Source organism: Perognathus longimembris, chromosome 6 (genome assembly GCF_023159225.1).
Source record: "Perognathus longimembris pacificus isolate PPM17 chromosome 6, ASM2315922v1, whole genome shotgun sequence".
NCBI classification, from domain to species: Eukaryota; Metazoa; Chordata; class Mammalia; order Rodentia; family Heteromyidae; genus Perognathus; species Perognathus longimembris.
The window spans coordinates 80,836,226-80,850,557 of NC_063166.1; the positions used below are offsets into that span (position 1 = coordinate 80,836,226).

The 14,332-nt window shown below is 54.9% G+C and overlaps 1 protein-coding gene across 1 annotated transcript in view; it reads right to left on the reverse strand.

Annotated features, from left to right (window-relative positions):
* Bcas1 (brain enriched myelin associated protein 1) overlaps nt 1–11,126 on the reverse strand; it is a 51,166-nt gene extending 40,040 nt beyond the window's left edge. The window contains exons 1-3 of the mRNA XM_048349416.1: nt 10,982–11,126; nt 4,936–5,018; nt 2,358–2,436 (exon numbers count right to left, since the gene is read on the reverse strand). Of these exons, the coding sequence (XP_048205373.1) occupies nt 2,358–2,436; nt 4,936–5,013 (157 nt within the window). The 5' untranslated portion in view covers nt 5,014–5,018; nt 10,982–11,126. The remainder of the gene's footprint in view (nt 1–2,357; nt 2,437–4,935; nt 5,019–10,981) is intronic.
* Between the last annotated feature and the right edge of the window lie 3,206 nt (nt 11,127–14,332).

The following is a 14,332-nucleotide window of genomic DNA, read 5'->3' on the forward strand; positions in this document are numbered from 1 at the left end:
TCAAGGCTAGCACTCTGCCACTTGAGCCACAGCACCACTTCTGGCCGTTTTCTATACATGTGGTGCTGGGGAATCGAACCCAGGGCTTCATGTATACGAGTCAAGCACTCTACCACTAGGCCATATTCCCAGCCCCATCATATTTACTTTTTAAGAAAGCAAAACCAGGCATTTCCTCCTTCTAGGAAACACTAAATAGATACCAAAGGAAGATGTTAATTTTATCCCTGGGAACAGAGGCTTTGTTCTGTTGCTGAGAAATGATGCGCTCCGCAGATCAATCCTGTCAGCTTCTACCATCCTCAGCATGAGGACCAAGCCATTGTTTTATCTAAAGGGAGACTCATGTGACTCACGTTCTAGCAGGCAATCAAAGCAAGAGAAAAACGAGGCATGTTAGGCACAAACATGAAGGTTTAGGCGTGGATACTCGGATGGGGAAAGTCTGGGAGAGCCACCGAGGGAGGGCAGGCTCGAGGGGGGCCCTGGCTTGTCGTGGGCTCTGACCCCGCTGGACCGGTGACCAGGCCGGATGGATCCCAGTGCTTCAGGGCGCTGCTGTCCCAAGGGAAGGTGCATTTGGTGCCCGAACATGATCCAAATAGACCGTCTTCCAGTTCTGAAGATCACCAGTGAAAAAACAGGCTGCTTCTAGCAGCTCTAGAGGAGAACCTTCTTCCTCAACGTTTCTAACCCCCAGAGGTCACCTGCTCTCCTTGGCTTGTGGCTCCCCGCGCTCCAAGTTCAATTCCCTCCGTCTGCCTATCCGTCCGTCTGTTTGTCATCTGCTTCTCTGTTACATCTTGTCCTGCCGCAATCTTCCTCCCCACCCCTTGGTAAGATCCTGGGGATTGTGCTGGCTCGCTTGGTCATCCAAGATGGCCTACTGCCAGTGTGATTGCTCCCGGGGCGGCTGCCCCAGGGCTGGGGAGCAGGCCCACCAGAGCCCCGCCACGGACGCTCAGCATGCGAGGGTGTTACAGCGCCACCTGTGGGAGTCTCTGTGCTCTGAAGGCCCCGCCTCACCCACCCCTTCCTTCTCCCATCCCCTGCTCCTTTCTCTTGCTTGTTTCTTTGGTGCCAGTCCTGGGGCTGCACCTCAGGGTCTTGGCACCGTAGCTTCTGCACTCAAGGCTGGCACTCTTGAGCCACAGTTCCACTTTCGTGGGTTTTTTGTTGTTGTTGTTGGTGGTGGTGGTGGCAAGTTAGAGATAAGAATCCCATGGACTAGGCTGCCCAGGCAGGCTGGCTTGGAACCACAATCCTCAGACCTCAGATAACAGCTTCCTGGTAGCCAGCGTTACAGATGTGAGCCAGTGGTGTCTGGCTGCCCCGCCCTCCTTGGCCCCTGCCCTCCCCCAGCCTCGCTCCAGGACTGAGGTCTGTGTGAAGGCGAGGTAGGGGTAGGGGAGGGGGCGGGGACCTTGCTCCATGGCCTGGATGCTTTTCTGGAAGCACGTCTCTGTGACTGGGGAGCAAACTGTTCCTCCAAGCACGTGGGCATTACATCCTCATAGCTGTACGCGAACCCTTGTCCTACTCGACTTTCTCCTGAGATGACGGAAAGCATCTGCTGCCTTGGGCTTTCTCTCTTCATTGTTCTGCTTTTAGGCGGCCAAGGTGCGCCGTGGCTGTCATTCACGGGTCTTCTGGGATTGGAGAATCGGGGAGTCCACAGGGGCTGTGGTATCTCTGCGGCTGACATCTGATTCCATCGCAGTCTCCTTCCGGGATGATGGATTGCCTCTGCCGCCCCCCCTGCCCCAAGGGGGAGGAGTGACTTCCTGTCCTGTCCTGTCCCTTTGAACTGTGTCATGGTGGGCTCCTGGGCCACTGGGGAGCTTGCCTTCCTCCACTCTTCACCAGGGTCTACATCTGGATTGCCATGCGAGGAGGGACCCCGGCACCCCGCAAGAGGGGGCCAGCTCTGCTGTGACGTGGGGTCCACCCTGATCTCATCTGTGTCAACCACGCGTCCCAGGAGGGTCATGCGATAAAGCAGGACCCTAACCTGATCGCTCCTTACACAAAGGGGGACATGTGGGCCCCCAGCAGAGGGAAGATAGCCACTCCCAAGCGAGGACAGAGAGCGGGTTCCCCCCTCCCAGTCCCCCATCTTCTCCCCTCTTCCCTGCCTCCCCCCCCCCAGAAGGCACCAGTCCGGCCACACCCTGGATTCTGAACGTGGGGGGCTCCGGTGTTGGGAGCCCATCGGGGTCTGCGGTTTAGGATGCCAGCCGCTGCCTCAAGACGCTGAGAGCTTCCCAGGTGAGCCACCGGTGGTTTGGCCCTTCCATCCCCTAGGCCCCGGGCCCCTCCCAGCCCGGAAGGGCAGCCGGGCCGGGGCACTCACTGACCTTCCTTGTAGTGCTGAACTGTGTGAGTCGACAGGATCACCCCGACGCCGTTCTGATCACATCCGCTGTCCCACGTCACCTGCGACAGAATCGGCAGCATTACGGCCAAATGGCTATGTTTCTTGAGGCCCGCCCCCCCACCCCCCCAGCTCGAATGACAAAAGCACTCACTCCCGGGCTGACATCGAAGGGGCCAAGTCTAATCAGGGGAGGGTGTGGGGCAAGAATTTCACGATTCCACAGCGGTCTGTGTGGGGCAGGTGTCCCCCAGATGTTTCCCACACCTGCAAAACTATCAGCCACGCCCCCAGTCCACACCACAGACTTGCCAGATACAGCAGGCTCACTCGGGCGTGGGCATGGCTGTGAACACACGCATGCACGTGGGTGTGTGCATGGGTGTGCACACACATAACTGCACACATATGTGCACGTGTGTAAGCCCACACATGTGTATATGTGTGCGTGCACCTGCACTTTGGCACACGTGTACGTGTGAGTCTGCACGTGTGCTTCTGCTCAGTATTCAGTCTACACTGTTGCAACTTCTTTCTAAGTGTAAGGCGCTACCTGACCTTTTCTTTTTCTCTCAGAACCAGTTGGCAGTGTTTGAAAATAGAGCGACTACTTTATTAATGCTGTTTCCAGTCCTAAGTGACAAACGGGGCACATTTGTGGGCTGCTGCCAGCGCCCCTCAGACAGCCCTGGCTCTCCATTTCTCCACGGCAGAGCCTCCTGGTGCACCAGGCTTCTCCCCGCCTGGCTCCTGGGGGCTGCCCTGGGGGTCATTTGGGAACCCCGGGCTGTGTTCCCAGTTGGTCTCGGTGGGGCTTGGCAGCAGGAGTTTTCAAAGCATCTGGGAAAGGCCAGCTTGCATTCAGAGTTGAGGCCGGTGGTGTGGGCCTTTGCATTGGATCTCTGCGAATCCAGCCTTCTCTCCTGAGCTGAGGTGTAGGGGATGGCTATACCTTTAAGACCTGGGACTCCTGGCTGCCAGCCGCTCCCATCTCCTTCCGGTCAGAAACCGGAAGAGGCAGCCAACCAGCCCCCGCCTTTTGGCTGCGCTGTGTGCCACCATGGCGCCAGGTCAATCCCAAGAAGGCAGTTCTGTGGGCCGTGGTCTCCGCCTCTGCGGGACGTTCCGTGACATCACCGTGATGGACAGTTCATTAGCCAATCGTTAATACCCAGTTAGTCCCTCCTCTTCTTGCCACCATTACTGTTATAGAAACCCCTCCCTTGACTAAAACCCTTTGGAAGCCGGTAATCCATCGGATGGCTCCCCCGAAATCTCCGTGTCCAGAGCCTGCTCTTGTACGTAAGCGGCGGGGCGTGGGAACGGGCGGTATTGGCGGCCCTACTCATCTCTGCTTAGCCCCAACCGGGACACGCCCTGGCCTCCTGTGGCCGGCAAGGCGGGAGAAGCGGGTAGGGCTGTCCCCAAAACCAATGTAGCGCAACACTGAGGGGCACACACAGAGCCGCCGCTGCGCCCTTCTCCGCAGGTTTCCAAGTCTTCGTTTGTCCGCATCTTTCGCTGAGCGGATGTCAGAAGCACAGACGGTGGACATGCTTTCTGCCTTCTGGATGTGGGTGCTCCAAGAGCTGCCTGGGTCTCCTTGGCCTCTGTTCTTCATGGGACAGAACCCGGGGCCTTGTGCTCAGCCATGGCCTTGCTCCCGAGGGCGGCCTTCTAAACGGATTCTTCTTTCAGCCAGCCCGTGCGCTCCAGCAGCAAGGACGTGGGCATCTCTGCCTGCCCTCACTTCCCCACAGATTCCGGTTTCATTGGTCTGCGGCCCAGCTCAGGCCCCACGGGGTAGGAGTTTTCCAGGGGTTTCTATCATCAGCTAAGATCGCCAGTCACTGATGGGAGCCCGGCGTGCTCATTCTTGGCTGGATGGACATTTGGGGCGGCGAGGTGTTGAGCCACAGGGGCCTCCTGTGTGTTCAGGAGCAGCCCTGGCACGTGTGAACCGGATGCCAGAACCTCGCTGCAGGGACTCCTGACACGCCCAGGAGCGGGGACGGGGGAGATCTACGGTGAGATCGCACTTCCAGGGATGGATGGGCTTCTGGGATGACCGGCGAAGACCCCATGTCTGCAACGTCCGCTTCCGGGCTAGCTGGGCCTCAGGCCTGCAGTTTTAGCTAGCTCCTTGGATGACATTGGAAGTCCACGTTTTTTTGGTGCAGGTCCAGGGGCTTGAACTCAGGGCCTGTGCTGTTCCTGAGCTCTTTTTGCTCAAAGCTAGTGCTCTGCCATATGGACTTGAGCCACAGCACCACTTTCAGCTTTTTGGGGGGTAGTTAATTGGAAACAAGAGTTTCATCACTTTTTTCTGCCCTGGTTGACTTTGACCACCACCGTCCTCAGATCTCAGCCTCCCGAGGAGCCAGGATTACAGGGCTGAACCACCGGTGCCTGGCCAGGTCTAACTATTTTATCAAGCCACCTTGGGATCAGCCCCCCTCCCCCCACTGCTCCTGCCCCTTCCTCTGCGTGGGCAGTGGGCAGGCCCTGACCCCTTCCCCCGGCTCTACCCACTGGGGTCCCCGTGACTCCATCTCCTCTACCTTGTGAATGGGAGTATCTGCTTCCGATTCGTTCTCCTGGTCTTCCACTCTTTGTGGAACACTCATTTGGTTACCCATCGCTCCTGTCCTAGAGAAAAGAGGGAGAAAAAAAATCAACACCCAACCCAACCCAAAGTTTCACAGGCATGCTAAGGAGCACGGTGCACCTCCTCCCTGCTCATGTATCGAGGTTGAAACACATTGCTTGGATTTGTTCTGGGGAAGGCGATGTACCCCTGCCACACAGGTCAGGGGTAGCCTAGATTTCCATCTGTATTTCATGGCTGGTGGGAAATATTGATCATCATGAACGGTATATTCAAACGAACAGCTCGTTATTTTTGTTTTGTGCTGTGTGTTCTGGTACTGGGGCTTGAACTCAGGGCCTTGTGTTCTTGCCTGTCTTTTGCTTGTGCACTTGAGCTACTTCTTCACTTCTGGCATTTTGCTGTTTAATCGGAGATTAGAGAGCCAGTCAAGTTTGTCTGCCAGGGCTGGCTTCAAACTGCAATCCTCAGCCTCTTGAGTAGCTAGGACTATAGGCAGGAGCCACCAGCACCTGTGTGTATAAATGTTGAAAGCTTCTACTATTGTACATTTGAGGTAGCTTCTCAGAAACAGGGCTGAGGGGACTGGAAGACGGGAATCCAGCTCTTTTTGCAGATGTCTCTTAGAATCAGGTCATGCTGGTCTTCATCAACAATTACATAGTACTTGTGAAATCACTCCCGTCCATTCAACATTATTATTATTTTTTAAGAGCAGGATTTATATGGAACAAGAGCAGGAGATCACTGCCACCTATTGGTAGATAGGTATAACTACAACATAGGCGAATTCAGTGTACCAGCTGTGTTGAAATTGAAAGGGGCGTTTTGATGGTTGACAATTAAACCTCTTCTCAAACCCCATACTGAAAAATAAAAGGCAAAAAGAAATTGCCAGCCTTTATTTTATTCTTCTTTTTCCTAAATGAATGGAGTGTGTGTGTGTGTCAGACACACACACACACACACACACACACACACACACCTGGGACTTGAACTTGGGGTCTGGGTGCTGTCCCTGAGCTTTTTCACCCAAGGCTGGTGTTCTACCATCTGAACCACAGCTCCACTTCTGGATCTGTGGTGGTTAATTGGAGATAAGAGTCTCACAGACTTTCCTGTCAGGCCTGACTTTGAGCCATTATCCTTATATCTCAGCATGCTGAGTATGTAGGTTTACAGGCATGAGCCACTGGGGCCTGGCTGAAATTAGTTTTGCTTTCATAATCTGATTTGACATTAAACACTTTGCGACCTACTGGTAAGGGATTAAATCCCCTCCCCTTCCTCCTCTGTGGCATTTTTGCTATTGCAGGCTGAGCAGATCAACACAGGTTCTGTGTGAAGCAGGGGGGAATCTATTTTTCACCCTTCTTTCTGCTGTATAAATCATGCCACTGTTTTCTTCAGTACTTGCATGGAACCCAGGAGCACAGAGAATATAAAATATCGATTGCATGTCTGGTTTACAGGCATATGGTGTAATCTGGGTGAAGGATGGAAAAATCAGTCACTGATGATTATACACGCTCCACGGCATGGTGTGAGTCTGGTGGATAACACTACTTATTCCTAATACTGTTTCTTTCTCTTAGCAATATGTGGCCTCATGAGCTCTGTCCTCTGATTGGTTGAGTGAACGTGTCAGTCTGTCTGTTGTCCTGGCAACCGTCTCTTTGACACCAGTTGACAGATAACAGTGGACCCTCCTCGGGGAGCCTAAACACACACAGTGGAGTTGAAGGGTGATTCCGGAACTTCTTTGCCAGCAGGCGGCTCAGTGACTGCTGAGTGGAAGGGACTGGCCGCGGAAGGGCAGAATGGTGACAGAGTGAGTCACCGAGTCAACAAGAAACACCTTCGATCAATGCAGCAGAATGTGGACAAACGACGGGCCTCTCCACCACCCAGCCGAGGGCGAAGGCACCGCCAGCCGCTCCTCCAGCCCCGGAGGAAAGGTCACATGCGGATGACAACAGACTGGTTCTGCAGACCCCGTCCTGACCTGGCTCTCGCGACCACCGGGGCGCCATGCATAGAGGTGCAGGCGGCCGACTGCACCCCAGATGCCAGGGGCAGACACACACCCCTGATTGTGCTCCCCACCCTGAGCCCCTGGCATGGGACACCCGGAGTCCCGGGGGAAGGGGCAGGCACCGTGTTAAGGGGATGTGTAGGGATGTGCACGCTGCTATTGCCCTGCTCCCCTGGGGTTGAGCGAATTCTGGCTGGCTGAAGCAGGGGTGCAGCTGGCTCTCTTATTCTGAAGCTTGCGTCGCCGAGCTTTGAGCAGGTCACATGACGTGGAGCGGTCCTCTGCTCCTGCCGGGTGGGGATGGGTGGAGCCCTCCCTCGGTGGTGGTGGGGGGGCTGGCCAAGCTTGAGGAGGATACAGGGGCTTCACCATGTCTGCCCGCACCCTGCCCTGATGCTAGCCGCTGCTTCTGTCGTCTGCTGTGGCCCCCCCAGCCCTTCCCGAAGCCTCGGGATCTCTGATTCCACAGATGAGGAAACCGAGGCTCACGTGGGCTGTGTCTCCCCCCCCCCCCCCCCACGCGGCACCTTGTTTACCTCGCTCCCCATTTCTCAATGGAATTATGTGAAAAGCAGCAGTCAAACCTGTGGGGAGGCAGAGCTGGGATTTGAACTCAGGTCCCTGGGGCTCAGCACTGACCTTCAGTACTTTATGGCTCAGGACCAGGCACAGAGGCTACCCACTCCGTGACAGTCCCTTTGCCAAAATCAAAGGACTCAGACAGAGGATTCAAATCCAACCACTGCAGGAACTCAGAGTCTCATCCCCCCTTCCTGGGGTCTGGCCAGCTCCTCTCCTTGGGTAGTCCTTATTCTCACCCTGGGACAGAGGGCCTTTCAGAACCACGGCTTCCTAAAAACACATTCCCCTTTCCTCTAAAGAATATTCTCTGGAGGCTGAGCGTGGTGGTAATGCTAGTACCATGGTAGCAGAGGCAAGAGGACCAGGAGTTTGAAGCCAGCCTGTGCCACACGGAGAGACCCAGTCTCAAAACCTGCTCCCCAGGGTCTGAGAACTCTTTTGCCAGGAAGAATCCTCTGTGATTTGGGTCATAGGTTTGTCTTGCTTGTCCCACTTAAACCATGGCAGCAGACCCTCTCCTGACTTTTTCTTTAGGAACAACTGTGTGCCGCAGGACCGGGGCTAAGATGAGATCAAACTTAACTCTGTTGCTGATCTTGTTTTTGTGGCATGGATTGGCATTTGTCTCCTATTTTTATTTGTTGTTGGGGTTTGAACTTAAGGCCTCAACTTGCTTAGCTGGCTGGCTTGCTCGGCAGGTACCACTTCAGCCACACCTCCAGTCCAGCTGGTTATTGGAAGCGGGAATGTCACAGAGTTTTCTGCTTGGACTGGCTGAGAACCTCAGCCCTCCAGCTCTTAGCCTCCCAAGTAGCTAGGATTACAGGGATGAGTCAACAGCACATGGTTCACAATCATGTCTTAATTTCTCATTTAAAAACTTATCTTAAGGGGCTGGGAATATGGCCTAGTGGCAAGAGTGCTTGCCTCATATACATGAAGCCCTGGGTTCGATTCCTCAGCACCACATATATAGAAAGTGGCCAGCAGTGGCCCTGTGGCTCAAGTGGCAGAGTGCTAGCCTTGAGCAAAAGGAAGCCAGGAAACAGTGCTCAGGCCCTGAGTTCAAGGCCCAGGACTGACAAAAAACAACCCCCAAAACAACTTATCTTAAAACATAATTCAACTTGACAACTGGGATTTGGGTATCCCTTGGTTTGGGGGGGGAGGGGCTTTGCATCCCCCTTTTTCCCATCCTGACTGGATCCCACAGCCTCCTTTCTAGAAACTGGAACCAGTTCTCTGCGGCATCCAGCCTGACCCTCCTAATTGAGGACTCGGATGGAATAAACAGATGAGGATGAAGCCCCAGCTGAAGCCACTTAGCACCGAGGGTTGACTCGTAAGCATCCTCTGATTTCAGTGTTATTGACCTCACTGAGGCCCAGAGGGTGAAGGAATCTGTTGTGAAGATGGGGGAGGTAGCCCACTGGGGAAGGGGGCTGAGAGAGGAGTGACTTGTGGTCTAGATCCCGAGCCCCCCTCTACCCCCCCACCCCCATCACTCCAGTACTTCCAAGCAGCGCGGTGGATCTGACACTGAGCAGCTGAGATCGGATCCCAGCACCTTCGAGTTACGTGACTGCACCCAGCCCTGTCCAGTGGCCACTCCTGGAAGAACTGAGGCTTCTGGGAAGGGCCATCTTTGAGTGCACTGCGCAGATGGAGAAACTGAGGCTCTCCCACATTCAAGGCCACAGTGGATAAGTGTCAGAGATAGGGTCAAACTAAACTCTGGCCCTCAGCCTCTATATTCCAACCTCAACCCCCCTCCCCCCCCAACCCACAGACCCTGCGGCGGAGCTCAGACCGTCTGAAGCAGTTACCTGGTGGCGTGTTTCCGGCGCCCTGGTGTCCTCTGGAGCTGCTCCTGCTGAGTCCCGCGACTCCAGCTGGTGTGGCCAACACCAGGCTGTCAGCTGGGCCCAGCTCCTGCCCTGTGCTTCCTTGTCCAGAAGCACTGAATACACACAGCAGGGCAAATAGCCCGGGTGGAGCCGGGCCCCCTCCCTGGCCAGCCCAGTGGAGACCAAATCTCTTCCTGGATCCAGCTGCCCCGGCCTCCCCATAAAACAGAGCACCTGCATTCTCTCCCATGCCCGCCTCCCAGTGCTCCAAGCGTCCTGGCCAGAGCCCCCCACCCTCCCCGGGTAGCCAGGCGGGCCTGGGGCCTGGCTCCCTTCCCCAGTCACCCTGGGCCACTGTCAGCAGGGAGAACACGTTCTGTGAGACGGTGGCTCTGCCTGCCTTTCACCTCCATTCCACACACAGCAGCCCAACATCACCGTATCTGGGCACCCGGTTCCAAGGAGATGCGATCTAACCCGTGCCACCCAGTGGCAGCAGCGGGCTGCTCTGGTGGCCTACTGCCCCCGGGGACCAGACGCCACATGTCCTCAAGCCTGTTTTCTGTTTTCTCTGCAGGCCGGAAATTCAGACAGGCTGCAGAGCTCCTTCTAATCCCAGCAAGGATATTGGTTAAAGCGTCTTACAAGAGCATGTACAGTACAGTTTAGGAACGTGAGTTAAAATATAGCGAAAGAAGAGAGGGAACACAAGGGTGAGGGGGAAGGGTGGACAGTGGAGAACAGGATCACGCCTAAATGTGTGTTGATTTACAGACTTGCTATGAAGAACGTCATAGGTTTGACTCCGAGCTTCCTAACAGCCTGGGCAAAAAAGGAACAAGGTAAGCCCCAGTACTCAGGGCTCTCGGGGAACACTCCAGAGGGATGCAAACTGGTAATTAGTGTGGCTTTGGGTAACAACACGCCAAGCCATCGTCACGAGCACCTGAGCTGGGCTGCATGGAGGGAGGTGAGTGTCCCCTGCTTTCTGCCTGCTTAGCCGCCATGTGTGGCCAGCCCTGGCGCCTTGTGCGGGTGGCCCCTTGTATTTGGTGTGAAGGAATGTCACGGGCTCCCTCCCTCCCAGCTCCAATGGTGAAGAGCCCTGGGGCCCTGGGTGGAGGGGGGTATCAGGGAGGGGGCCTGGGGAGCCCACCTAGAGACACAGGCCTCCGCCTGGAGGTGCAGGTGGAGCCACACCCCACCCTTGAGTCTCCTCCTAATCTCCTGCCCTGTGACCTCCACCCCTCTGCCAATATTGACGGAGTTTCCAGTCGTCAGCTGCCAGCCCGGAGTGCATGGCGGTGGTCCCCCAGCACGGAAGGCACTGGAAATCTCCCAGCAGCCTTTTCCAGGCCAGCCCCCAGCCACCCCTGCAGGCACTGTCCCCTGCCACAGAGATGGATGAGCTGGTGTCAGCCGTGTGTGTCACGCGGATGGCAGTGTGGTCACCATGGTGGCCCTGGTATCGGGCACCGGCTTCGGCGAGACGCCGCCCTGCTCCGCAGAGGCAGCGAACCCAGCACCCTGGTTACCTTGTCCGTGTCCACTCCCCGCTGGGTATTTTCTAGGTCTCTTTCCCGTACCGGGTCCGACCTGCGCTTTATAATCCCACCATGTATCACAGGCTCAGCGAAGACCAGCTTCTTCCCGCACTTCAAGCTGTAGATGAATCCATCCACCCAGTCATCACCCACCCAGCCTTTAGTTCATGCATTTGTTAAATGCTCACTTATGTGCCAGGCCCTGAGAACTAAGATTACAAAGGGAAACAAGATAAGAAGAGTTCCTGTCTGGCTTACAAACCAACAGGATTTAGGAAGGTGTGTGTGTGTGTGTGTAAAAGTTTAAAGAGCAGTAAATCAAGGGAGACTATGAGGGGGGGAGACACTCTGTCTCAACCAGTCTATGGTGGACAGAAAGGCTGCTTCTCCTCCCTCTCCTCCTCCTCTCCCTCCCCTTCCCCTCCCCCTTGAACTCAGGGTCTGGGCACTGTCCCTGAGATTCGTTTTGCTCAAGGCTAGCACTCTACCAGTTGAATCACAGCTCCACGTCTGGCTTTTTGGTAGTTAGAGATAAGTGTCTCACAGACTTTCTGCCTGGATTGGCTTTGAACCATGATCCTCAGGTCTCAGCCTCCTGAGTGGCTAGGACGTGAGCCACCAGCACCTGGCTCATGCGGGCTTCCTGAGGGAAGCACCTACGAACGTGGTGTTGGTCAGGAGAAAGCCCAGGTCTGGCAGGGTGAATGAAGAGTGCTGTCACACAGGGTCACCCATGAGAGGCCCCGGCTTTGGGTCCCAAGGGGATCGCGTGCCCTGGGATCCGTCCCCATGGGTATTGAGAGTCTTGTTTGGGCTCTTCCTGCCTGAGGAGCTGGATTTTCATTTGTGTTTGCATTCTGATGTTGGCCCAATCTTGGTCAATATTGTCCCCGTTTTATTTGGCACCAAGATCAAATGCCACAGTGTTGCTCAGGGCAATTAGCCTTCCGTGTTCAGCCCGCATATTCACGGTAGCCCCAGTGACGAGATGGGGACTGTGCTCTCACTGGGCCCTGCTGGCTGGGGCTGCCCAGTCCTGGGATGTTTCTAATGCAGCGCTATCTTCAATCCCAGACAACCGACAGCTGTGTGCCCAGCCTTAGCTGAGGCACAGCTGGGTCTTTGCATCTTCTTGGTCCCTCTGCGGAGGCCAGGATCCACCCCATGCACTTTATGGTGAGCCCGAGGGCTGGAAACAACCATCTATTTCCTCAACCTTTGCCAGATGCACAACAGCTCCTAGTTTGTAGTGACTGCTGTGTGTGCATATCAGGGGTGGGTGAGTGGGGAGGGCCCAGGCCTGTCACTCAAAGAATGCAGTAGATCCTGACATTAGTGTTGTTCATAAACCTAAGACAAAGTAGCCATGGAATCACAAAGGCTGTGTGACTTCCGGAAAGCTACTTAGCATCTCTGCCTCTCAGTAGTCTCCGCCTGTACCTCTGGGTTTGGAAACAGTAGCCAAGTCATGGCATTTTCACGAAGATGGTATGGGTTCATATTTGAAGTGTTCACAATAGTTGGTGGAGATTAAGAACAGGAATGGTTACTAAACACAACGAATCTAGGTAGGAAACACAGGGCAGTGGTACAGAGCAATTACTTGGGAGCTCTGGCTGATGCGAATCCCACCCCTGCTTAGCTGTGTAGCCCTGAGCCAGTTCTACCTAACATTTCTGATTCTCTTCCAAGAGTGAGATCACCACAGCTCAGGATGGTGTGATTAAGATGAAGGAGCACATGTGATGGTCTTAGCACAGGTGACATAAAGAGTGGCCATGATCACTGACAGTTTCAAGTTTGGGTCTGGCTGATGGCCTTCTGTCACGAATGCGATGATCAGATGTACCATAGTGAATTGTACAATCAGATGTACAAGAATGAGGTGAGTGTGGGCACCTGCACTTCCCACTTTGTCAAGAGAGCACTGTGGAGCGTGCCCCAGGTAACCAGGGTCTGGGTGGGGGCCCTTGGTTAATCCTGACGCTGGTCGCAGGTTGCAGGGCAAGGTTTGATCAATACGGACTCTGAGCGAATGGTCAGCTGCCCACGGTGGCCACGGTGGCCCAAGGGCGAAGTGACAGGGACCTGTCTGAAGATCAGTGACCCAGTGCTTGCTGTGTTCTGGGCGGCTATGAGACCAGACACACGTGGGTTTGAGGACTGTGCCACGCACCACCTTAGCCCTGTCGGTCTCAGTCGGGGCAGCTTGGGGAGGCAGGGCACAGGGGAGGGCAGCCTGGACCACAGACGGTGCCTCTGGAGGAATGGCAAGCCTTTACCCACTGCCGCCTCGCTGTCTATGGTGCCAGAAAGTTCTCTGCACCCGCTAGGTGTGCAAAATACTTTTGACACCCAGGGCCGGCTGCCTCTGTGCCCCGTGGTGGCGTCTGGGATGATGCGTTTACAGCCCCAGTTTCCTAGGAATCCTATTTTCAGGTGTCAGCCACCGCGTGTCAACTTCCGTGAGGAGACACGGCCCTGTTGGCACAGCTGTGCAGGGCGAGTGTTTCCTAGGGAGTTCCCCAAACAATCGCTCACCCTCCTCACCAGGTTGGATTCCTGCAGGGTGGTTTGGAGTTCTTGGTGAAGGATGATGGATGGAATCCTGACTCAGGAGAGGAATTCATGCCTCTCCCCTCCCCATTTCCGACCATGGGGATTCCAAGTGGGGACCCCTAGGGGGCAGCACTACTCCCCACGGCATTGCCCAGTCCATTTTGCTTGGCTGCCGGAGGTGGAGAATAGGAGCACCTGGTTGGAAGTGGTTCCATCAGGCAAGAGGAGGAAGCACAGGAGGGCTGAGGCTGGAAGGAGGTGGCCATGCTTGTTCTGGAAGGCCCTGGAGATGCTTGTCCCCTAATACCAACTGCCCCGCTCGCTGTCAAGCTAGCAACTCTGCATCCCAATTCAAATTGGGCAAACTTTCTACAACGAGAAGGGATGTCATGACTTTGTAAGAAAAGATCTTGCGAAGCTCAGAGAATAGAATTTTTGATGAAAGTTGGGGTTATTACGTACCTCTGCTCAATGGAGTCCTGTTTCCTTGTTCTTGACTCTTTAGTGTGGACACCTAGTTTGTGGAGGGAAAGGGAAGGCAAGGAAGAAATGCCATGTTTGTGATGTTCAGTGTGGTGGAGCTGTTCCTCTTCTGCGCCACTAGGGAGTTTGTTGAATGTGCAAGCTCCAGATCTCTCAGGAGCACAGAGCCATAACTTCTACAAAGAATGGTTCCATTACACCCATCTTATCTGTCACCTGTACGCTGGACATAACCTTATTCTCTCTCTCTATAACACCCACCACAGAATTATCCCAGTTAGCATTCACAAAAATCCTGTA